At 38.7% G+C, this 27,156-nt stretch overlaps 1 protein-coding gene across 8 annotated transcripts in view; it reads left to right on the forward strand.

Moving 5' to 3' along the window:
* The window catches only part of LOC144694481 (exocyst complex component 6-like), a 187,181-nt gene that overhangs the window by 94,952 nt on the left and 65,073 nt on the right, over window positions 1-27,156 (forward strand). For 5 of the 8 annotated variants that reach the window (XR_013579762.1, XM_078564955.1, XM_078564954.1 and 2 more), the window contains exons 17-19: window positions 3,139-3,273; window positions 4,105-4,284; window positions 5,017-5,046. Coding sequence is in view for 6 of the 8 variants with exons in the window: in XM_078564955.1 (XP_078421081.1) it covers window positions 3,139-3,273; window positions 4,105-4,284; window positions 5,017-5,046 (345 nt within the window). In the remaining 2 variants the exon portion in view is untranslated. The remainder of the gene's footprint in view (window positions 1-3,138; window positions 3,274-4,104; window positions 4,285-5,016; window positions 5,047-27,156) is intronic. The other 3 variants (XR_013579763.1, XM_078564957.1, XM_078564958.1) reach the window with 1 other exon arrangement.

Raw genomic sequence — 27,156 nt, forward strand, 5'->3', positions numbered from 1 at the left:
TACATCCTGAAAACAAGTTAATAGTTGCTCTCTTGCAATTCCTGCTGGCTTGCTTCAAGCTGATATGCTGGTTCAGTGCTGATCTGTTGTTACGCAAGAGAAGTTTCCACCCAAAACCACTTTTGGCTGCTGCACGGCTGTGTAAACTGCCAGTGAGTAGCGCTGTTAAACAACTTGATCAGTATTCACTGGTTCTCTTAAATAGCTGAGCTGCCTAGATACTGATTTGCAACTCAAATTTTGAGCCCAAATGAGTCACTGGCTATAACTTACCTTCTGAATTTTACTAGTCTCATCAGCTGCACATTGAGACAATTTTTACACAATTTAGTAATCAGCCGTTTAAATTGTCAAACAGTGCTGCTCAGCTGTTCAACAGCACGATTCACCAGTGTTGTAAACAGTTGAGTGCCAGTCTTGCAGTGATATTAAACTTTGAAGTTTATTCTTGCTCTTTCTCCCACCTTAGCCCATTCCCTGTCAACCAAATTTCCCTCATGCTCTTTTGGACTGAAAGTTGGGCATGGGATTGACACTTTTTGATTGATTGCTCGTGCAATATTTGTGATCCATTTTCAAGGCTAATTAAATTGATCACTGACCAGATTCCATTGCTACAAAATCTCTTGTATAAATTGAAAATCTGTACCACTAATACTGATCCCATGATTACTGCTTTGAGTTCAAATGATTTTGTATGTTGGATAGACAACAAAGAACCACCATTAAATTCAGTCAAAAATAGAAGTAAAATTCTGCTTAATACACAAGAAATAAACTAAAAAATTTTTTCATTATTTGAACTTCTTTCCTTACGCCCACTCTATCTCACACACACACAAAGCAGTGTGCAATTTCCACGTTCATACACACCATTTCTCAGCCATAATCTTTTCTTATTCTTAGCATTATTCTGCTCTCTGCATTTGTTCAACAACTCTATGTTGCATCTTTGTACCATTGTCACTAATACTTCCTTGATGACTGAATTATGAGAGTATTATGGCTTCATTGTGTGTAATTTTTAAATTGTTAGAATAATGTTACAAAGCTATCATACGAACATGGAGCAGGAGTAGGCCACTCGGCCTTTTAAGCCTGCTCTGCCATTCAATAAGATCATGACTGATCTGATTGTAACCTCCCGCCTACCCCCAATAACCTGTCACCCCCTTGTTAATGAAGAATCTACCTAGTGCTGCCTTAAAAATATTCAAAGACCCTGCTTCCATTGCCTTTTGAAGAAGAGTTCCAAAGACTCATGAGCCTCAGAGAAAAAAATTCTCCTCATCTCTGCCTTAAATGGGTGACCCCTTACTTTTAAACCTTGACCCCTAGTTCTAGATCCTCCCACAAGAGGAAACATCCTGTCCACATCCACTCTGGTAAGACCCCTCAGAATCTTGTGTTTCAGTCAAGTCACTACTTACTCTTCTAAGCTCCAGCAGATACACAGTCTAACCTGTCCAACTTTTCCTCATAAGACAACCTGCCTATTCCCGATGTTAGCCTAGTAAACCTTCTCTGAACTGCTAATACATTTACTTCTTTCTTTAAATAAGGAGACCAGTACTGCACACAGTATTGGTGGTCTCACAAACTGTGCTCTGTACAAACTGAAGTATAACCTCCTACTTTTGTATTCAATTCCCCTCCCAATAAATGATAACATTCTGTTACTTTCCTAATTACTTGCTGTACCTGCATGCTAGCCTTTTGTGATTCATGTACTAGGACACCCAGATCCCTCTGAATCTCAGAGCTCTGCAATCTCTCTCATTTAGATAATATGCATCTTTTTTATTCTTCCTGCCAAATTGGACGATTTCACATTTTCCCACATTATACTCCATTTGCCAGATGTTTGTCCACTCATTTAACCTTTCTATATCCCTTTGTATCCTCCTCGCATCCTCTTCACAACTTACTTCCCTACCTATCTTAGCAACCATACCAGCAGTCCTTTCATCAAAGTCATTTATATAAATTGTAAAGAGTTTTTTTATTCATTCACGGGATGTCGGCTTCGCTGGCTGGGCCAGTATTTATTGCCCATCCCTAGTTGCCCATGAGAAGCTGGTGATGAGCTGCCTTCTTGAACTACTGCAGTCCATGTGGTGTGGGTACACCTGCAGTGCTGTTAGGGAGTTCCAGGATTTTGACCTAATGACAGTGAAGGAACGGCAATATATTTCCAAGTCAGGATGGCGAGTGACTTGGAGGGGAACTTCCAGGTGGTGGTGTTCCCATGTATCTGCTATCCTTGTCCTTCTATATAGTAGTGACCGTGGGTTTGGAAGGTGCTGTTGAAGGAGCCTTGGTGAATTGAGGCTGCAGCACTGATCCCTGTGGCACACCACTCATTACATCCCACCAAACAGAAAAAGACCCATTTATGGCTACCCTCTGTTTCCTGTTAGCTAGCTAATCTTCTATCCATGTCAATATGTTACCCCCTATGCCATGAGCTTTTATTTTCCTCCATAACCTTTGTGGCACCATATATGTCACGTAAATGCAGATTAATTCTAATGTTTATTCAGTTCTTAGCCACTGTATAAACTGTTCAGTTTAAGATTAACGTGGCTGAGACTTGGACCAGTTGAAAAAGTAAGCCATTTCAGAGTTGCAGGTCCCCGAATAATAAGGTTTAGGAAAAGTTTGATGTGCTTATGCTGAACTTAACATGTGCATTGAAAGTGAAATAATATTTATCATAAACATGCAGTTCCACCTGTACTGCGCAGTATAGTACTAAAACTGTCTGAAAAATTGCAAAACATTTTCTAACTAGCTTTTTTATTAACTAATTTTTTTTTCTCTGCAGTTGTATTTGAATCTGGTCTCTCGCAAAGCAAATTGTAATGCTTTTCCTTTCTGTTGGGTCGATGATGTATACTTGCTAAACAATTACAAAAGAATTGTGCTGCATGGATCCTGTTAAATCACTCCATATAGTAGCTATTAGGCTAGACATATAAAAGTTATTGATGGTTGAAACAATGGAATTGTGAGCTAAATGCTTATTTTATAACAAGTTGCCTAGAATGAATTGCATTGAATTACTGTATTGCTAGAAAACGTAATAGCTGAAAAATTCAAATAAAGTCTCAGCAGCTGTATTTTTACGTTTTGCAGCTTGTACAAATCATCATAAATACAACACACCTGGAACAGGCCTGTAAATACCTTGAGGACTTTATAACCAACATCACCAATGTTTCCCCTGAGACTGTGCACACCACACGACTTTATGGGCTGTCCACATTCAAGGTATGTGCACTATGGATATGTTAACAATGCACATGTGGAAATTTGTCTTGTCATTACTATAATCATGTGTAAAACAGTTACTTTAACAGCTGTGATAATTTTGACTTTATTTATGTACTTGTGATCTAGCACTAAGTGAACTTAAAGCCCGTATCAAAGTACTCTTGTAATAGGAAACTTTTGGGGGAAAAAAAATATATATTCAATTGGAAAACCTATTGGCTCACTGAGCTTTCCACCATTCTTTGGGTGGCTTCACCATTTGATCTGTCATGAAAATAAATAATTGCCAGTTCTTTAATAAAAGTTTATTTTATAACCAAACATAAAAAATATTTTACATGCATTTTGGCCTTAGAAGATAGAGGTATAAATTGATTAAACTATGCTCCTATGCTTTATTGACTTTTCAAGTTAGATTTCTATCTGTGCACTGCTGTGTACCAAATTATTTCCAAAACTATCTGTGTAGCATCCCAGCAGCACAGCACTTCCTAAACATATATCAACATTCCCTTCCTTCAGGCGTTTAATAATATGTTGATTGATTCAGGTTGTAATTCCTTTGATGTTCTGCTGTCTGTATTCTGCTTGCTGTCTGTTAGTTCGATGTTAAAGGAAACTGGAAATAATTATATATTTTCAATACACAATTTGTTTTTTGAAATTTGCATGTTACATTATCAGGATTATGTTTTGTCTACATGCAAAACTTTTACAAAAAATGATAAAAGATTCTTAATGTTTGGTGAAAGTTGAATGTGGATTGAAACAGTTTTTGCAATAATAGAGATACATATCTAAATGATTTTAAATAATGGATTTTTGCAGGATGCTAGACATGCAGCAGAAGGAGAAATATACACAAAGCTTAACCATAAGATTGATGAATTCATACAGTTAGCTGATTATGAATGGACTATGACAGAACCCAATGGTCGAGCCAGTGGTTATTTAATGGATCTTATAAATTTTCTCAGAAGCACTTTTCAAGTTTTTACGCATTTGCCTGTGAGTATTAAATATGAGAATGAAAATCCTAAAATAATGCTCTAAGTATAATTATTTTCTTGCTTTAGATACTGAAACCACTTAGATTTTCCTCTCTTATTCTTGCCTATAATTTTTAAGACCATACAGATTGTAGTTTTACTTACTCTTAGCTTGAACAAGAATTAAAATGTCACTTTTTTTTTCCAACTAACTTCCTTGAATGATTCTTAATATATGAGCTAAAAAGCGAACTAACTTCACTGTTGGAAGAGAATTTCAATTAGCTATATAGGTGGCATTAATCCAATTTTCAAAGATCTCCAAGTGGATTGAGAAAACAGTAGCTGTAGCCATAAAATGTTGCACTTCTGGCCTAACATTGATATTTAACTGCTTTCAAAATCAGACAAAATAATCTTTAAAATAAGAATTACCTTTATATTGTGAAACAAAACTGAACAATGGGAAAGGCCTGTTCAATTTTGCTTTTTTTAAAATTTGCCACATAACCACACTCATAAATCTAAAGGGAATGTGATTGATATGCAGAATTGTGACCATTAAATGAAGGGATTAATATGGACATTCTATGACTTTTGTATTGTGAAGATGTCCATCTAGCAGCTGATCTAATTAGTAATAATATGTTTTGGCTTTACTTTCCTTTTTATTATTGGTGTTCACACTTCTTTCCACACCCTGTTTACATTTGATTTTTTGTTTTGATTTCCTTGCTGGGTTCCTTCTCAGAATAACGTCAATCACCATGCAGCAATGTCGGTGAGTAGCTGAAGAAAGCATGCACATCTGAAGGCTATGAACTGGCTACAGGCTTGTTGCTCAAGTCGAGTAACCTTCAATATAAATTTAAAAGTCAACAACTAAACCTGCCCTTCCCCCACTACTGGCTTTTGCTTATTCTATATAGAACACATAAATGACTGATAAATAACAGAACAGGCAGAAATTGGTTAACATTAACATTTTATGATAGGACAGCCTTCAAAATGCATCTGTCTGTTGTAGTGGCCGTTGGTTGTGTTTAACAGAATTAGCCCTTCTACCCAAAGATGGAAAAATCTAAACATACCTTTTGGCTTAAAAGTAGAATACAGCAGCATTGATTGCTAGAAAGAACAAACTTCAGGCACCAGAAACTTTAATGTTTTTTTTAAATGTGATTAAAATATAACCTTTTGATTGGTGCACTCTACTATGCAGTCTTGTGTGCTTTAGAAGGAAAGATATGAATTTAAGGTGAAACTTGATATTCCATTTTTGGTGTGTTGATCAAGAATTTTTGTTTCATTCCTTTGTTGAGTAAATTGTATATTATTGGAATAGCACAGAGTTAGTATGCACACTGTACCAGTGGCATCCTATCTTCCTTTGGAATAGAAAAAATATTTTGTTTTCCTTGCAAAAATGAGTTCTGTTGCAACTACCAAGTGATGCTGTCATTTCTGGTTACAAAATGCAGGTGACGCTGACACAAAATTTGCAGTCAGCATTCAACACTTGTGCTTTATACCACAGAAATTACTGAAGCCTAACAATTTACTGTTCATTTTTTCATCATTAACTCTTAATCTATTGGGTGTAGTATTAGCTATATTTCTAAATGTTCATGACATAAAGCAATGACTCAAAAGCAATTATTGCTTCTTTAACAGCCTGGTCAATGTATTCAAATAAGCTGTAGAAGTAGGATGAATCACTCTTAAAATAACCATTCAGTTTATAATTTGAAAAAAAATCTCTTGCGCAATGTGTAAGAAAAATTCTGAATTAAAAAGAAAGTTGTAATTGTATGCTTGAAAAATTTGCCTTCCAACCCTTCCCTTCCTCTATACTGTTATTTCTAAACCTCTTGACGCTGCAATGTGAGACACCCATGTGGCAACTGTCTGCATTTTGCAAAGATATTTGATTCCTTGGATTCAGTGCCCAATTGTCCACGTTTGTAGATTAGAGTAGAGATTTTGAACTTTCCATGCTTCGCTCAAGTCACCCCTAGAGCCATTGTGCCTCCATTGTAATAATGGTCCCGTCTGCTTCATTTGCAACACTATCCCATTCCCCTTTCTGCCCACCCACCCTCGTCCTTTCTGAAGTGAAGTTCAACAAAAACATTGTATTTGTCTCTATTAAATCATAAAAGCAATTAAATTGATCCGTGAACCTGAGGAAAGGGATGGGAATGCATGTTTATGTGATAGTGAAATCAGGAATTCTTGCGCACAGTGTGTGGTAACACTTGATCCCCCAGAGTGGCAATGGCAGTGAAAAGCTAAGACCAGTGATGAGGGATGAATTAGACAAGAGTGCTAATGTGAAGTGATGTAAAGGGGAGAAGTTTCAGTAGAACTGTGGGAAGTGCATCTATCAGCAAGAGGAGGGATGAAGGAAGAGTTCCTGTGTGAACTGGTAGGGAGGAGAGAGAAGTGTTGTCTTGATATGGGGGAAGGGGGAGAAGAGGAGAGTATGTGAAACGGGGAGAAGAAGAGAATGTGAAATGGGGAAAGGGAAGGAAGAAGAAGAGCTCCGTTGTGAGCTAAGCACTAATGTAGGGAAGAATGTCAATGTGAACTGAAAGCATAAAAGAAAACCTTTTAAAACATTTTAACAATACCAATGTATATGCATATAATCCAAAAATTCTGCAAGAATTGAGGGTACAATCTCTGCAATCTTTGCCATAATCTTCTATATATGACGGAATGTTGGTTATATCTGCCACAAGTCTGTACAAGTGCATGCCCCACTATACTTTTCATGAAATTAAAAATTTCATTAGCTTTTTTAGGGCTGCCTGAGATCTGTTGAAGCTGTTGAAAAATTACCTTTAGCTGGTTAGCTACTTTGCCATATATCAACACAGACCCCCCTAGCATATAAAATATTGACTATGTTGGCATAAACACTAAGTTAGTATTTGCTGTCTTTCACTTTTATTTCATGTGAAGTGATTTTTGGAGTCTTGCATCAGTCAGTGCATATCATACTTTCTGCACAGTTAGTAATGCTGGTTAAAAAAAAAGCTCATGTCTCAAGATGGCAAAAATGCCTGATATTTGCTGTTGACTTGTGTTGCCCTCTCCATGTGGACCAAAGTGCAATGACTTAGCGACTTGAGGACAGCACACAGCAGGGATGCAATGAATCGTTTTAAATTTGTTCAAGATTGACCTCCTCCCTGTGCTACACCCACTCTCCTAGTCCCATAGAGTCATAGAGGTCTACAGCACAGAAAAAGGCCCTTTGGCCCATCGAGTCTGTGCCGGTTAAACAAGTACCTAACTAATCTCATTTTGGGCTAGGCCCATAGCCTTGTATGCCATGGCATCACAAGTGCACATCCAAACACTTCTTAAATATTATGAGAGTTTCTGCCTCTACCACCCTTTCAGGCAGTGAGTTCCAGATTCCCAACACCCTCTGGGTGAAAAAGTTCTTCCTCACATCCCCTCTAAACCTCCTGCCCCTTACCTTATATCTATGCCACCTGGTTATTGATCCCTCCACCAAGGGGAAAAGTTCCTTCCTGTCTACCCTATCTATGCCCCTCATAATTTTATACGCCTCAGTCATGTCCCCCTCAATATCTTCTGCTCCAGGGAAAATGACCCCAGTCTATCCAATCTCTCCTCATAACTAAAACTCTCCAGTCCAGGCAACATCCTGGTAAATCTCCTCTGCACTCTCTCTAGTGCAATCACATCCTTCCTATAATGCGGATTCCAGAACTGCTCGCCATGCTCTAGCCATGACCTAACCACAGAGAAAAGAAATGTTGTTTCACGTATTTTCCAGAGTCTAGAATCAAAGTCCCATGAGGTATTCCCTCACTGAGGTTGACGGGCTAAAAGCTGATACTGAATAATTCACTTTTACAGTGGTGTTGACTTCACACGATGAAATAGGCATACAGAATTGAATCAGCCTTTCAGGCAATGGTGCAGGCTCTTCAGACATAATGACGTGTGAGTTTCTCCGATACTGCCAGGTAGCTCCTTTCGTTTGTGGGTCACAGACAGACCTAGAGCCATAGGCCTTTGTCCAGTTTTACATTTTTAGAGAGATAGCAATGAGCATATCTCTGTATTTTATGAAATAAAATATACAGGGTGAGATCTTAGTCCCTCACACTAGCTTAAAGTACTTGGCAATCATACATTCTAATGAGATAAAAGCAAAAAACTGCGGATGCTGGAAATCCAAAACAAAAACAAAAATAAAAATACCTGGAAAAACTCAGCAGGTCTGACAGCATCTGTGGAGAGGAATACAGCTCTGTTGAAGAGTCATACGGACTCGAAACGTTAACTGTATTCCTCTCCGCAGATGCTGTCAGACCTGCTGAGTTTTTCAAGGTATTTTTATTTTTGTTTTTGTCATACATTCTAATGAGTCTCTTTTTGATGCTTCATGACTTCTTTGCTTTGGCACGACTAATACTTATTGCAATCTACTTTCCTTCTTATCAACTGTTTTGCTACAGCAATCCCATGTACTTGTTAGGAGCATTGCTGTTTTGACCTTCTGTGATAGTCCAAACCTCCTTGTGGTATTTTATTAACATCTTTAGATGTAATTACTGCTTGACAAGAATCAGTAATCCTTTGGAAAACAACCGTGTGCTTGTACCTTGATTATACTTGCCATTTTGCCATCGCAAACATCCAATTACCCTAACATAGCCCCAGATGGCTAAATCAAACGGTGGGCGAGATTTTCCGGCCCAGCCTGCTGCACGGATTGTCCAGTCCTGCCGAAAGTCTACAGACTTTTGGCAGGGCTGCGGAATCTCCTGTGGTGGGCCCCACCACAATGGCCGAAACATCTCGGCCGGTGTATATATTACTCAAGTGGACATTGCATTCCTCGATAGCAAAAACAGACATGGCACGGAATATCCGAAAATGTTTTGTAACTTGCTTTACCTTGTAAGTAAGTTCCACTGATCACCTTCACGGTCTGGCTCAGGTTGTTTAGATTCAGAGGGTGTATGAAGGAGTGCCAGAGTTGTACTTTCTGTTCACTGCATGGATCCATATTCTTTCTTTCTCACATGTACTGAACTAACAGCCATGAAGTCTGGCTCCCCTGATAAGTATGTTGTTATATAATGACTGGTTAAGTTTTAATAAAAGCAGAAAATGCTATAAGTGTTCAGCAGGTCAGGTAGCATCTGTGGCGAGAGAAATAGAGTTAATGAACTGGACTTTTGTGAAAGAGATGGGAAGCGGTGATAACAGTGGCACCTTGCATTCAAGGTGAAAACACTGCATCCTGTCCAGCTGATGCCTCCATTCCAGAAGAAATATTATGAAGATTTTGGCCCTTGTGAACATGGTGTCAGTCACTTGCTTGATACACGTCTGCTCTGCAGACTGCCTAATATTACCTATGTCCCTGGGGAGGATTGAAAGGATTTGGTAAAATGATACTTTCATGTTGCGATAACCTTACTAATTCCAGAATTTGTCTGCTGGTTAAGCTATGACAGATGAGGCAAAAATGTGGGAGCTTGTCATGTACAGCAAAGCTGGTGAAGACAGGTCTCCTCCAGCAACCTCAGGTATACATGGCGAGACCTTATAAGTATGGGTCTTGGTTACTGGTGAGTGCAGACAGAACACCCCAGGTGTTTTTACAGCAGCACTTGGTGAACCCCTCTCCCTATTCTGAAGTGTTTGGAATGTTTCTAGCCAGGCAGGGAATGTCCACGCTCAGCACTTTTTATGGTATAATTTGAACTCTCATTGCAAAGGAAACTAACGAAGAAAGTTTTTTTTATAAAAAGACAGTTCTTGACAATAAAGAAAAAGCAGTAAAGAAGATTTCCTGATAAACTCAGCATTTAAAAGGCCTACTTAAGGAGACCAGACATCAAGATGTTTTATAAGCCATATAAACCAGGGGAGCAGCACATTGGGCCATCTCTTGACCACAGTATCCTGGCAAGGGACCTCATTTAAGTTTTAAAAAAAAATCCAAATGAGATTTCTGTGTGCCAGAACTCAGCCTTGTAATCTTATTTGTCCATTGGTGGAGAAAATCATGGATTAATTGTCACGAGATCTGCAAAATATTTGTAGCCATGTTAGTATCTTTCTTGCAACGATGCTTTAAATATAGTGTTTCTACTTATTCTTTCACCAAAGACTTGGAACCTAATCAAAATGTCACGCTCTGGAAAAAGCTACATCAGGTTTGCCCAACCCGCAGTGTGAGTGAGTGAGTGAGTGAGCACCCTGAGACTGGGAGTGAGTCGGACACACACCCTGACCCCCTCACACACTCATGGCCATCTTTATTAATTACTCAAATTATCAATTTATTGCTTTGACATTGCTCTCTTTTTGCTCAACAGGTTGTCCCTTTTGTTCATATCTTAACTTAATTTTGAAATTCATGTTTAAAGTTGTACCAAACCTTATCTTTAGAAATTTGTTCATCGGCCCCTTGAGTGAGAAAGAATTGGAAATATGGTCCATCCACGCAAAAAGGTTGGACAAGCCTGCGCTACATAAAGCTGCCCATGTGTAAAAATAGGCCTAGGAATACAAGTACAAATTTTGTCAAGAGACTGACCTTGTGATTTGGCTATAGTCATAGAATATGACAACCTAATTCGGAAATCTTTTCTCCTGAGTTGAAAAAGCAGGCTTGCATCTGATGGGCTCAATATTATTCAAGGAATAAACAGAATGAGCAGAATCTTCAGGTTGGCGAACGGGGGCGGGCCCCGCTTGCTGATGCGTAAAATGACGTGTGGTGACATCCTGATGTCACCGTGCGTCATTCGGATCTTCGGTTCGGTTGGTGCACACCGGAGTCGGCTGCGCGCCCTTTGAACTGTCAAAGGCCTATTAAAGCCATTTAAATTCCAGTTGAAATAATTCGTCGAACCTTAAGGTTGGCAGACACACGAAGAGCCCAGGAGGCCTTTGCATTTTTCATGAAACCTCATCCACGGGCGGGATGAGGTTTCATGAAGATTTTAAAACATTAATAAAAAATTTTAATACAATTCATAGACATGTCCCAGCTCATGTGACACTGTCATATGAGGGGACATGTCTTTAAATTTTTTTCCCCCTTTACTTTGATTTTTAAAAATGTTAATTAATCTCCCTGAGGCAGCTCTGTGCCTCAGGGAGATTTCTGTGCTCTTTCGTGGGCATGCGGCTCAGCCTACTGCCTCTGCCGCACAGGAAGTGTTCAGCGCTTCTGGATGCGTGTCACGCTGGACGGACCTTAATTGGCCCGCCCATGTAAAATAGCGGCTCGCAGCCGATCACGGGCGGCGATCAGCTGTGCATCCGCCCATGCCCGCTCCTGCCCAACCCCCCTCCACCCCAGGGAGAAAATTCTCTCCACTATTTCCTTGAAATCTATCTGTTATGATTTTAGCATCTATCATCAAAGAAAATATTTTTCTAACTATCAGTCGTGTTCCATGAGAGAGTTCTTGTTTAGGATTTGAGTTTCAGAGCAACATTATAACTGCCCCTTCCTTGAATCTAAGTTTGTGCGGTGGCATGCTCATTGGCAAGACTCTGGAGGGATAGACTATTTTCATCTTCGTTTGTAGAATCAAAGCTAATATATTCACCTGACAGCTTTTCTAAAGCTTTTTCATTCCAATGTAGTGAATCTTCACCTTTAGCACAAAGAGTAGCTTTTGAATAATAAGTTATATCCCATAACTATTTTGCCACACTTAACCGTCCCATACCATTCCATCCCTCATGGAACAATCACTCCAGCCAGGGTAACTTTGTTGTTTGCCTCCTCTAACCTTGCTGTTTTTGTTCTCCACCAACACCTCCTCCCCCCACCCCCCCCCCTCCCCCCCAAATTTGTTATTGACAGCACAGGTGCATCACATGCTCCACTTGTTAATGTGCCCCTCTTGCCTCTGTGCTCACTAGCCATCGCCCACCAAATAAATCCACCAAAAGATGGACCCCTAAACTGACCAATCAAAAACCGTTCAGACAGACAAAAGCTGATGAATAGAATCTACATTAGCAATGATACTGATCAAACCTTTATTATTAAAGTGGGTAATTGGGGAAATGTGCAAACATAGTATCAGAAATCTCCGGACATTACTGTGAATTAGATATAAATTGTTTCTCCCCCCTTTGCCTTTCATGCAAGTTGACCGAAATCAAACAAACAGAATTTCTGCAGAGTGAAGAAGGCTTCATCAGTGTTATAGGACTAGAATCTCTCTTCTGTGGCATGTTCTTAAGATAGTAAAAATTAATTTGCTTATTAAGCTGGTGAAAATCCCAAAATTGGCCACAAATGTGAATGCTCACTTGGGTAGCTGGTTTGTGTCTGAAACCGACGCAATCCCAAAGTAACTGTGAAAGTACAAGTGACTGAATGTAAGTGTGAAAAGTGGTTATACTGATGGATTTCGTGCATAACAAGACTTTTAAGTAATCAAAGTCCAGATTTTTTTTTAACTTTTGTAAAATAGAATGTGACATGTGTACTTGCATTATTAAGAATTGTTTAGGCATAGTTTGAATTGCAATTTTTAATACTTCTTGCATTAATCAATTGGCTGGTGCATAAAATAAATAGCTGCCATTTGTAGTCAGCAGTATTTGAAGCTAAATGTGAGTGAAGATGTTAAGTTGAAACATATTAACCTTATCAGTTACCGGCTGATGAAATTAAAGATTTAATTGTTCTATTTTGAGGGTTGGTGCTCTTCTTGAGGAATGGATGTTACTGCAGCATCTTTGTTCATTTAAGTAACAAGGAATCCTCGATGCACAGTTGGTAGCAAGACGCAGTGCATAAAAGGGCAGCTCTTAACCACATTTGGCTCCAAAGACTGTCACTCAAAAGCCCACATAGGTTGGCCAGAGAATGGTTTTTGTTACTGATTCTACCAAATGTCACCTCATGCTGTTTTTGATTGGCACAGTTTGGCAGGGAGGATGGATGTATCTGTCACTGGCTGGTTAATTGTGCTGCCGGTCTCATCCTGACAGCAGGTCTTTGACTCTTAAGTGGCTCAATGCAAAGCGAATTAGCAGACTGTAGTCATATTTCTCATTCGGTATGCCCTGACTTTGGTGAATGCAGCTCATAAATCATATTGACTGGCACTAAACGGAATGATGAAAGCTGCTTTTTAGACAGCTAGTGCAGATGGAAGTATCCAACACTGGTGACGCACCATGCAAAGATGTAAAGATCAAACCCTTTGGGAGTCTTAAAAATAGAAAGAATCTTTGTGGCAACTGTTCTTAAAGAAATCTTTGAATTACGCACCTGCCAACTCATCCAAAATATTGAGAGTTAATTGCTTTTATTTTAACTGTTTTGTAGTTCAGTTGTGATTCAGCAGAAAGTTGTTAATGCATGCAGAAAGATATCCTGCCATTCATTCAGCCTTTGACCTGGTCATTTGATTAGTGAGTAAAATGAGATGCTGTGATGAGTTTATTTTTATTAAGTTCTCAATTACCCAACTAATTTCTTAAGGCAAATGCATACCTAAATGTGTCAACTCTTTGCCTTTGTAAACAACCATTATTCCAAAGTTCAAAATTCGAATTCTTTACCTTCAAGTTATTATTGCCGCCTTTTTTTTAGCCCCTTGTATCATGCATGGATCAGTCTTTGGTTTCATGGGGCAGAATTTTATGGCCCCTCCCACTGGTGGGATTTTCTGGTCCCATCAAAGTCAATGGAGTTTTGAACGTCTCACTGCATTTTCCAGCCTGTCCCCATTGCGATGGCTGTAAAATTTTGCCCATGGCGCTCCTTTAATCTCAAGTCACAAAATTGACTTAATATTGGTGAAGTTGAACCTATGAAGATTTGCCTTTTGTAATCTGTGTGTTTCGATAGCTGAAAAATTAAGTTGAGGATTTAGTTTACTGTTTCGGCTGCTCAGTTTCAGGAAAATTCCTGTTTCTCTGCGCCAGTCAGGCTTATTTTTTTCAGCCTACAGGTGATGCACCCCAGCTAACAAATTAGTTATAAAGCTACACAAGCTTCAATAATAGTTTTATTACTGAACTAATAACCCAAAACTGTTCAATGCCTAAAACAATTTTATATAACATAACAAGTGTAGATACCATACCTCTCCTATTCTGGGGCTATTTTGATTTTGACTTTTTTCACTGACATATATATTTGTTAACAGCCATTTTCCAAGCTAATGAAAAGGAAAAATTCTAATGATTGACATTGCATTAACCTTCAACATAGAAGAGCATGCAAGTTCCAAATTCAACAATTGTTACCCATCCTGTAGTGTTTCGGTGCCTGTTCTGTGCCAGAGATTTTACTTAGCTAAAGAAAAACCCCAGCTACTGAGGTGTCAGCAAAGTCTAATTAGTTAGGCTTCTAAGTAGGATGGGCAAAAAGTAGTATATAATACCGTGATTGTAAATATGACAACTTATCTCTCACATGACACTTTTGCACATGTACGTTATCTTTTGAAATCTTTGCTTTTGATGCTGACCTGCATATAATAAAACTCACAGGAAACTAGAAGCAAAGCTTTGAATAATAGCCAACAAGCTGAAACCTCCTGAAGCTTATGCGATTACCTTTGAGGGGTTGGAGAGTAATTTTAGATACCAGTTTCTTCAGTTGAATACAAGTCTCCGTATTTTTGCCTTTGTCAAGAGGTGTGGGGGAAAAGAAGGATGGGAACATGGGAATAATTCTAGTGAGCAAAGGGCTGAGAAGTGTATGGTCTGATAGACTGTCCCTGTATTGAGTACAAAAAAAAAATGAGAAAATACCTTTGTTTTTGTTAAGTGATTTTGCATAGAGTAGTCATTTGCTTATGATGTACACATAGGTTGTTTAATATAAAATATTATATGTTTATTGCCATAATGTCATGTATGCAAAGTTTGGTTGGACTAAAATACTGAAACTAAAAATTAAGCAATCTAAATAGCTAATGCCACAGGCATTAATATACAGGAGGGGATCACATTGATTAAGTATCTTTTGTTTCATTAGTAAATATTCCATGTGTTTTATGTTGGAATGTAGGACTGCTCTTTGCTTCACTTATATGCTTACTGGTTTTGATACCAGGAGAACATGATCTATTACCACAATAAAACATGTACTTCCTGCTATATGAGACTGATATGAAGCAATACAAATATCAAAATTAATGTGAAAATTGAGCTTTCCTTCATAGGACATATGAAGTGTTATTGACTTCAAAAGCAACACTGCATTTCGTATTGGGTTGAGTTTCTTGTTTGAGTTAAGTAGGAGAAAGTGGGCCATGCTTTCCGCTATTGACCTCTACTTGTTGGAAGGATGTCTTGAGGACAGGATTGGGTTTAGCTGTGACACCCCTTCATCATACTGCCTGCTGACACACTCTCTCAAGGCTCACATGAATATTTGTTTGAGGTAGTTGATGGTAATTGTTAAATGCTACCCATCGAAGTGTTGCTACCTTCATTGGAGGAAAACTCAGGTGAAAGTGCTTGGAAAAATTCGAGAGTAAAATGCTATTTCGGTTTGGCAAAATATTGTGCTTTTCTTCAAATAAAAAACTGAAAATTGTAGCAGAAATAAAAACAGTACTGCAATTTACCACCCAGGTTTATCCTCGGTATTGGTCTTGTTATGACAATATTGATCCTTGAATTATGATGTAATGGTATATATGTCAGTGATTTTAAATATTTGTTTGTATAGGTGGAACAGGAAGGACAAGTCAACACTAGGAGGAAATGAGGTAGACACAGTGAAGTGCTTAGGCAGAGAAAGAATATGGGGTATATAGTACAGGGGGAAAGTGAAAGCTGGCTTCAACCACAGGTTTGCAAGCAGCAGCACCACAGGAGAGATGCATTAGTGTTTAGTGAAACAAAACCTTGGTCATAATATTAGAGAACAAAATTTCCTCCCAGTGTTGTCAAAGTGGAATTACTTTTATTCAGGCAAGAGGATTTTGCAATGTCTTTTTGCAGATTTTCCTTTTGCTTCACACTCCTACCCTTGCTGTGTCTTCCTCACAGATTTTCTTTACCACTCTCTCACGATCCCCAAAATTAGGAACTAAAATTAGGATTCTCTTGTATGTGGGTATATTGTGCATTTTGGCACAATATCTGGTGAGCAACAACAAATTATATTGATATAGTACCTTTAAATGTAATAAAACATCCCATGGTGCTTCACTGCAATATTATGAAACAAAATGTCGTCATGCCACATAAGGAAATATTTGGTCAGATGATCAAAAGTTTGGTCAAAGGAGTATATTTTAAGGAGAAAGTAAGCAAGAGAGGCACACATGGAAGCTGTAGGCTTTTGGGCCTGGAATGATGGCAGTGTTACTTTTGGAGATCTGGTTTCTAGTTTGAAACCTGTTAAGTTGTGGAATTTCTCTCTTTTAACTTGATAATTAATGGTGTAATAATACAGATGTGTAATTAAACTTGTAGCTAAATGAAGGAGTTCATAGACTTCTTTGTCACCAAGATGGAGATTATTCAGCTTCATATGCTGCTTTTTCCCTTACATTACCTTTTATCTACCAAGCCAAGCCTGCTCCCAGGCTCCATCCTGCCCTAGCCCCCTTTTCTTCTATTTCTTACAGCTCCCTGTTGTATCCTTCTGACGCTGTGTGCTTGCCAAATCTGTTCCTGCATCTCCCTGTTTGAATCTCTCCAGTCAGGTATCCACCCTTACCCAGGCTCAGAAATGACACTAACCAAAGTCAGGAATGACATCCTCTTACAATTTTGACCCTGTTGTGTTATCCCTTCTCAAGCTCTCTGGAATCTTGACCATGTGCAGTAATCTAATCCTCCTCTAATGCCTTTCCTTCATTGTCTAGCTTGGTGTTGCTGCAGTTGCTTATTTCCGTTCATACCTATTTGATCATAACCAGAACATTGCCAGCAAAATTTTTTTCCACCCTCATACCATTACTTCTGGAGTCCCCAAAATATCTATCCCTGAGCCTCTTCTACATGCTTCTCCTTGGTGATAGCATCTGCAGACATGGTAATCAATATTCACATGTATGCTGACAGCACCCAGCTCTGACTCACTGCCACCTCTCTCGACCCCTCCATTACCTCTGTGCAGTTTACTCACCACCTCTACCCTTTCTGATCTATATTGCCTCCTGGTCCCCAGTGTCACAGATTTCAAGTTCTCATCTTTGTGTTCAAATCACTCCTCCTTATCTCTGTAATCTCCTTCAACCCTACAGTGCCCCCCCCCCACCCTCAAAATACAAATGCGCTGTGATTTTCCTTGTACTCAAAACAGTATCTCCAGTTTACTTTCTTGTCAGGTCACCTGTACATTCCAGCTTGCAAATCTGTGCTGTTTTGCACTGAGCCTCATGCTTGTGATGTGTTCAGAGTAGTAATCTTCAACTTTTGAAATAGAACTGATTGTTGCTCTAAGTGCACTATACATCTATTTTTATTTTATCTTGGGAGCTAAAATAAGCAAGAGCACTTACAGAGTAACCATCTAGGAAAAGAGAGCTGTCAGCACTGAGATGGCAGAGCATGGATATGAGGTATATGTATATACTGTTGGTAATATTGGCACAGGTCACATTTCTTGTTTTTTATGTCTGAATTTGTGACATTGTACTTCAGAATTGAACATGATGAAAAAACTGATCAGTAAGAGTTCATTGTTCAGCATATTTCAGGAAGAATCAAAGACAATTAAACACTTAAGTGTCACATTGAAATATATTACATTGGTCAGTATATTTGTTTTGTCAAAATTATTTCTATTATATTACATCTCTTATACATTATATCCAGAAACTCTGATTATGTTACCGGGATTATTTTGAATTTTAAGGAGTTAAATGTTAGTCATAACAATATAATGGAATTTATTATAATTCAAACGCTCCTGCATTTTATAAATTGAATGTTGGAATTTTGGTTGACAACCTATTAATCTGCTTATACAGTTATTACATTATATAGGCAGAATAAATAGGACATGGAGCTGATTTGATGGAACAGTATGTTACACTGAAACGCCGTACTTGTTCCATTAAATTAAAATGACATCTCCATTAAGTATCTCAAACCTATTACTCTGTAATTAAATGAACTGTGGCCATTGATTTTTAGCTTCCTTTTCCCATTCAAATTGAGATTGCTTGGGGAGCAGAACTGCTTATCTTCCAATGTGATTAACATTAGGTTTGGGAAGTCCTGAGCATGCTGAGTTTGCATTGTCTTATACTTTTATTCATCGATTGATGACTAAATGTTTTGTGTACTGCCTTGGTTTTAAAATGTCTTCAATTTAAAAAGAAGTGACACATCCTCGACCTGGTTTGCGTTTGTTTTGGTTTAGGATGTCGCAAGTTGAAGTAAACGTATTAGAAGAACTTTTGTGACATCCTTACAATAAGGTAGTAAAATGAGGGTTAAGATTTTCTGTGCATGAAATAAATTGGTACAAGGGTATTAAGTTGTAAGTGGCAGTTCTGATTAATAAAATTCAACAGCCAGTGGCACAAAAATGTTTCTAAAAACCTAATGCCGCGCTGGAACCATACACCAGTAAAAAGATTGATTCCTTCAGGTTTGGAGGGAGAAAATAATTGTCAAAAAGCAATTATTTGGCTGTATACAGTCAATGCATTTTATAAATCGTATACATTCACTCCCTTTCATAAATGTTCATTTTCATTGCATTTTATAACCATATGCATCCTCATAGACTTCTCTATAATCTAGATATTTGGCGTAGCAAGACCAATTCCATTCCATCTGGTTTTCCAAAATTGCTGTGAATACAAAGTTGTTTTTAACTACATATACTTGGATAAAAGGTACTGAGTTTTAGTGATATGCTTTCAGGTAATATACTAGTTGCTTTGCATTAGTTATCATATGAAACTTGAACTTGAGGTTCTTGTGCTATAATTTGTTTCAATGGCTATTTTTAAAAACTCTAAAACATGGACTTATCTTGACTAACCAACTTTGGCTGCTTTATACATTTTTGCTTTTATTCGCTTTCACTGTTCCTTAATAACTCTCAACACCTTCGGCTGGCATAGTGTGCCTGTACATACTGCAACCTTTGACCAAGACCAGTGGTTGATCTGTGACCCTTAAAAGCTGAATAAAATGTCAGTCTCCCTACTATTGCTTGTATACTGCTACCTCCCCAATCCCTCCTAGCCTCTTCACCTATTTTGAGCAACTGCATACTAATGAAACTTCCTACAATTGTCTCTTTTTGGAACTCTCAAAGAATTAATTAATTATTAATTAAAGAATTAATTGTAACACTTCAGTTGTGCTGCTGATGCCACAAGATTGCTCAATTGTTCTTAGTAATATGTATGAAGAACAGTTTCTAAAATCATTCAAGTAGAAAAGTCAGCAATTCAAGCTTCCACAAACAATTTTACAAGTTCTTGCAGCTTAGGTGGTATTAAAGGTTTGTTCTTGCAATCCAAACAACTTCTGGATTACTTGGAATTTACGAATGTCATGCAAGAAGAAACCAGTTTTGCCAAAACCTTCAAAGGAAGGTTCACAAAAGTTCTTACTTTGCCATGAGAAGTTCTTGCCGTAGGAAGAAGATAGCAGAGTAGTGACAGTGGAGTTGAAGTTCAAGGTGAGTAAAGCTGATTGAGGTCAAGATATAGATGAAAGCTGATGTTTGCACACTGAGGAGCAGCATCTGGATGAGGAAGATAAAGCGTACAAGGATAGAACCTTGTGCTGTCCATGCACAGTGAGAGCAGAAGCCCACTGCATGGGATCTTCTGACTAAGCTGGAACCAACAGGATGGGAATCAAAACAGTTGGATCACTGGAGAGGTGTTATGAAGGAAAATGGAGTTTGGCTGTCTCCAGTGCTGCAGAGTGGTTAATTTCGATGAGGAGGGATTGGGTATCATAACAGTCACAAAGGATATTGGTGAAATAGGAACAGAAAATAATGAGAAACTGTTTCCACTGGTTCAAATATCCACAACTAGAGGGCTAAGATTTAAGGTAATTGGCAAAAGAACCAAAAGTGATATGAAACACTTTTTTTGTCGTGATCCAGAGCAGGCACTGCCTGAACCGTGTGGTGGAAGCAGATTCAGTGGTAAATATTGAAAGGGAACGGGATAAATTTAAGGCAGAGATGAGGAAAATTTTTTGAGGGTCGCAAGTCCTTGGAACTCCCTCAAAAGGTGGTGGAAGCAGAGGCTTTGAATATTTTTAAGGCAGAGGTGGATAGATTCTTTATAAGCAAGGGGTTGAAAGTTTATCAAGAATGGCAGGAATGTTGAGTTGAGGTTAGAATCAGATCATCCATGATCTTATTGAAAAGCAGATCAGGTTCAAGGGGCCAAATGGCCTACTCTTCTTAATTTGTATGTTCATGTGTAAATATTTGAAGGCACAAAAAAATTACAGGTCTCTGGGATAGAGCAAGCAAGCGTGTTAGAATTATGAGCTTTATAAGATTATATTTTGGGACTGACTTAGGGTAAATGAAGTAAGTCATGTGACTTGTTCTGAAGTCTGGCAGTAAGCCTGGGTGGTTTGATTGTTAGAGATCAAAGGGAAGCTTAGATTGTTTTACTGAGAGGAAGGTGCAAGGTATTTGCGCTTGGAGGTGATGGCAGCAGCCTCTGGGTTTAGAATAAGTAGACTTTCAGTCTCGCAAAGCCCTAGAAACGTGTTGAAGGTACCTGGTGTAAACCATTATGCTGTAAACTGTCCCTTCTAAAGGCGAAGGGGAGTTGCGATCAAGGATAGCTAATTAACATTGCTACCTAGATACAAAGTTATTGTGTTTCATGATGTCATAGGGAGGAAGGCAGAAGAAGCCATTTTTAACTTTTCAATGAATACAGTAAAAGTCAATGAAATCTTGTATAGTTAAACTCTAGTATGTTTAAACTCAGCTCAGCCTCTGAATATGAAATCACGGAAAGATCCCCTAATTTTGTTATATCTCCAGGGACAAATAACTTTGCGAAAGAATGACGTAGGGCAGAATCTTCTGGCTGGCATGCGGGTGGCAGAGCCTGCACGCTAGCGCTTAAAATGTCGCGCGAGCTTCCTGACGTCAGCACATGGCATCGCGATATTTTAGTCGGTGGGCACGCTATGCAGCGGGACGCGCGCTCGCAATTAATTAAAGGCCTCGTTAAGGCCCTTAACTTGCCAATCATCAACGATTTTGAGGGGCCCATGCAAACTTAGGCTCGGCGCATGGGCCCAACAGGCAGGCGGGTAGGTGATTTTTTTACAAACCTCATCCAGTGGCAGGATGAGGTTTGATGGCAGTTTTAAAAAAGTTTAAAATTTAATAAAGCTTTTGTTTATTTCATTAACATGTCCCATCTCATGTGACACTTTCACATGAGGGGGACATGTTAATGAATTATTTATTTTTAAAAATATATTTGCCAGCCTTTCAGCGATCTCCCTGAGGCAGCACTTTTCCTCAGGGAGATGTGCGCTTTTTCGTGTGCACGTGCGAAAGAGCGCACCGTGACAGTTGGGAAATTCCCCCCCTCCCCACACACACCACAAGCGAATAGCGCTTCCCACTTGCCCACAGATTGCCCACTTAAAATGGCGACAGGGCTCGTTTTGGCGGCAGCGATCGGCTGCCCGCCTGCCGCCGAGCCGGTGGGGCCCGCCCGCCCATCAAGGGCAAAATTCTGCCCATAATATTTCACATTTTAAAACTTTTACTGTAACAAATGGCTATAAAAGCACTATTGACTAAATGCTTTTTTTTAGGCAACTTCTACTTTAAATTACAGAAAGGAACATTGCCCTTTTACATTTGTCAGCCATCGCACCCTCCACAGAATTACAGTCCACAGTTGCTCCCAGCTTCCAATCAGTTCCTGTACCTCTGCTTTGCCAAGTAGTAACTATCTAGAGGTGCTTTCCTCTGTTTTGGGAGAGTTTTATCCACCACCAACGATAAAGCTTGTTCTGATGATTCTCCTTCCCCTTAGCCATGCCAGGATGAATCTCCCAGAATCCTTATGTGACTGCAGAATTTGTCTCTTTGACTAGAGAGCATCTCCCTCCTGCATCCTGCTGTGGTAGCTCGCAAAGTCAAGCAGCCTTTTCTATCTGCTGACCACACAAAGCTTCTGCTTCCATCTCTGTTATTCATTGATTTGTAGGGCAGATTGTTACCTGATCTCAAAAAATGGCTTCCTCTGCCCTATTCCCTAAGGCAACGTGAAACACATTAGCCTTATATCTAGGTAGAAATGCTAATTATCTATCCTTGATCCCAATTCCCTTTCATCTTAGAAGTAAAAGGCTGTTTTATAGCACAGCAAGCACAACCGTTTAGAACACGGTACCTTCAACACGTTTCTGGGATTTTCAGAGACTAAAAATCTACTCATTGCAAACCCAGATACTCATGCTATTGTCTCCAAGTGTAAATACCTTGCACCCTCTTCTCAGTAAAGCAAACTAAGCCTTCCTTTGATATCTAACAATCAAACCACCCACATTTACTGTCAGGCGGACTTCAGAATGGATCACATGACCCCTTTAATTCACCCTAAATTTAAAGCTACAGCCCCAAAATATGATAATCTTATAAATCTCATAATTGTAACAACTAAGACTAATTGGATAGCTCTTTCAAAGAGCCAGTGCAGGCACAATGGGCAAAATAGCCTCCTGTGTAGTATCATTCTAGAATTCTAAAATCTCGGAAATGCACAGCGAATTAATCAACATTTCCTGTCTTTTCCAAATGCTCATCCGCCTTTTTTTAATGAAAGAAAGGTTATTCATACAAACTGCTAAAATAAGAGTAAGTTTATTTTGCTATTTTATAACATCATAAAGAATCCTCTATGACATTAGTACGGATGTAACAAAACAACAAAACAATCACATTATTTGTTAGTGGTGCTCCTTTTTGATGTTTTATTGATGTAACTTATTATTCCACTGTTCCTAAATTTCGTTTGTATATCAGTAATGCTAATCTGTTAAATGATTGTCTGCTGACAGACAACTAGTATAGATGACAAATGTGCACATAAAGAAAATTACAGCTTAGATGGAGTAAATTTTATATGAAATATATATTCACAATTCATGTATTATAGTAGTTGGACTCATGAATAACCTAATTTCTAAAAACTCGTGATCGTCACTTGAAATTTGACTTTGGAGTACAGTGGTTCTACTTGGTCATGAGTGTACATGAAGATAGATATTGTTTTGTCTGGTCAGGATCAGCTCTTCTAATTGAAAAGGTGAGTATCATGTTTATAAGTTTTTTATTTTCAGAATTAATATATAAAATTATTATTATAATTATAAAAATTATAATTGCTCATCTTCCAGTCTTGAGGCATATTTGCTTTTCTGTGCAGTAAAATAATCTATGTGTAGAATTTAGTGAATATACACAAATCTTTTTGATTTTATTTCCACCTCAGTTGCACAGTCAAGTCATTTTTTACAATCATTAATGATTTATTTTGGGAGTGTTAGCTCGTTTTATATTAAAAGGCTGCTGCTAATAACAGCCTGACTTTGGCAGCGGCATCATAATGGAAATAAAGTGGTGCAGTTGTATTTTGTTGGTGCTGTGGAATCTGCCTCCCAATGTTAATTAGGAACACCACTGGCAACACCAGCATGCCACTGATCTCCTAACTCTTTATTCTAAAGGGAAATTTATGATGTCATGGAGAAATGTGGCTGAGTTTCTCTTTGAACAGTCTGGTAATCATATATGTATGAAAGCACATTTCACCCAGCTCAAACTTTTATACATTAACTTTTAGATGTAGGGTCCAACTATGTAATTGTAGCTAAAATGCAGTTTGACTGCAGCACTTCAGGCAGGCAAAGCCTGCCTTATTGGGAATTGGACACGGAACCTTAAGCGTATTCATATGCTTGGTATACTGTTGACCAGTACGTAGCATACTTCAAGATGCCAAGTATTATGCAAATTAACAAACTTTGTATTGTGTCTGGAACAATTGAGTAGCAATTCAATTACTGAGTGCCTTTTTCAGATGTGCACTTCAGAGGATCTCCGCTTCATATTCTAGTCCTAGGTAATTTTTGACTATATACTTTCAATCATCAGCAACGTGATGTAAGGGATCATTCACAGTCTGTCAAGCAGCACATACTGATCATAACTTGCTCACTGACGCTCAGTTTGAGTTCTGCCAGGGCCACTTAACTCCAGAGCACAACAACAGCCTTGGGCCAAACATGGGCAAAGAATTCCAGAGGTGAGAGTGACGCCTTTGACATTAAGGTTGCATTTGGGTAAGTGTAGCATCAAGGAACACTAGTAAAATTGAAGTGACTAAGTGGCACCCCACAAATGCCAGTCAATGGCCATCTCCAACAAGGGAGCGCCTCACCATCTCCCCTTGACATTTGATGGCATCAGTCATCGAATCCCCCTCTATCAGCATTCTGGGGTTCACCATTGACCAGAAACTGAACTGAACCAGCCACAAATACTGTGGCTACAAGAGCAAGTCAGAATCTGGGTATTCTACAGAGAGTGAGTCACCACCTGACTCCCCAAAGCCTGTCACCAAAGTACAAGTCACAAGTGTGTTGGGATAGTCTCCACTTGCCTAGATGAGTGCAGCTCTTGCAACACTTGAGACACTATCCGGGACAAAGCAGCTTGCTTGATTGGCACCCCATCCACCATCAGTATACCATCTTCAAGATGCACTGCTGCAGTTCGTCATGGCTTCTTCCACAGTATCTCTCAAACCTGCAATCACTAACGCCAATAAGGACAAGGGCAACAGGCACATGACACATGGGAGCATTACCCCCCTCCAAGTCATACACTATCCTGACTTGGGAAAAATATCATCATTCCTTCATCATTGTTGGTTCAAAATCCTAGAACTCCCTCCCTAAAAGCACTGGGAGAACTTCACCACACAGACTGCAGCAGTTCAAGAAGATGACTCACTACTGCCTTCTCAAAGGAAAGTAGATATGGACAATAAATTCTGGCTTTTCTGATGATGCCTGTATCATGTGAGTGAATTTTAAAAAAAGGTGGGGCCATTAATTTCAAATTTTTAATGCACCTTTTGATAGGGGCACCAATGTGAGGACAGCCAATGCAGGAAGTTTGGCACGTCACAAATAATTAAATGAGCTGATCTTGCAGTATTTTGCGTAGTCTGTTCACTTGTGCATAGTGCATGCAGCCCTTATTTGGACCTTATTTGATTTTTAATGGAAGTAATCTATCCATTAATTATGGATATTATGTAATAATCTGGGTTGATTATTAATTCAACAAGAAGGAAGACTGCATTGCCAAAGGTGCTGTGTTTCACAAGAGATAGTAAAAGAGGGGACAGATTTATGTGTGTGCTCAGTGTATGTGCCGTGTTCTAGAAGTTATACTAGTATGGTATGATATATTTTAAAAAAGGAAAGCTGGCATTTATATAGTGCCTTATCATGTCCTCGGGACATCCTAAAGCATTTCACAATCAATAAATTACTTTTGAAATCTGGTTACTGTTGTTTTGTGGACAAACAAGGCAGACAGTTTGCGCACAGAAAGGTTTCACAACCAGCAAACAAGATGAATGACCAGATAATCCCCCTTTTGGTGAAATTGGTTTAAAAAAAAAAGAGGCTAGGACATGAGGGAAAAAAATCTCTGCTGTTCGAGTAGTACATTGGGGGCTTCCCTCAGTAATGAAGTGCTAAGTTCACACTTAAATGTGCACTTTAACTCTCAACCTTTTGACTTTCTGGCAAACACTACTAAATGTGCCAAGTGGGCACAACTTTATTTCCTTGGATGAACTGCCAGAAGCAATAGTCAGAAACTAAATATTGAGGGATGTACAGTTATCAGCAGAGGAACTATTTTGTACAATACTCTAACTTTATAAGGGAAGTTGCATTGTAGTATTGTTTATTACTAAAGATTAATGATGACATCAAGCTTTGCTTTCACCTGTTTCGGATTCCACTGTAATTTCTGCATTGGTTGGTGCTCTGGACAAGGTTTTCTGTTTACAATTTCAATGACAGTGTTAATCCTTCATTTTAAATAGGTTAACACTTGTGCTAAAATAACATTGATCAGAAAATATAGTTGTTTGTTTTAAAAAATTGGTAGATATGTGCAGCATATTTTGTGAATGGAATTCTGAAGTTTATTAGTGAGGAATGTGAAAAGTTGAAAAGAATGTAGAAAAATGAACAGGGTCGTGAAAATTAAAATCATAATCATCAAAGACTGTGGACTCATTTCTTGTGTCCATAACTTCACAAAGTTTACTTCAGGACCAGTCAAAGAAAGCAGGTACAGTTAGGAATTGACTTCTTCATCTCTAATTACTTTAGTTAAAGTTTTTTTTTAAATTCAGTAAATCTGACCAATCACTGGATAATTTAACGTTCTTGTACATTGTCTTAACAGCAGGTTCAGAGCATTGAGAAATGGTTAGCTTGCTTCATAATCTCAGTGGGCTAATGTCTTGTGGTTTAGCACCTAAAGATATGGGGGGAAATATCTTACAAATTATGGATAGGGATTCCCCTTGCAGCTAAATGGAAGTATGTATTTGTCATCTAGATTCACTGCCAATTTTCTGTGTAGTTCTAAATAATAATCATGGTGCTGGGAAAAATAATTAAGAGGAAATTATATGTAGTAAAACACTTGCCTGTAGTGATATGAAATATGCTGTTAGTTGAATCACTGTACTGTATGCATCCAACCCATTTGATTTGCTGTGAAATTTTAACATGCATGGTTTGGCAGCTGTAAGAAATGCAAATACTTTCTCCCTTGTGTACTTACAAAATTAGTTGTGAATTTGCCATGATGGTT

Source organism: Cetorhinus maximus, chromosome 20 (assembly GCF_964194155.1).
Source record: "Cetorhinus maximus chromosome 20, sCetMax3.hap1.1, whole genome shotgun sequence".
NCBI classification, from domain to species: Eukaryota; Metazoa; Chordata; class Chondrichthyes; order Lamniformes; family Cetorhinidae; genus Cetorhinus; species Cetorhinus maximus.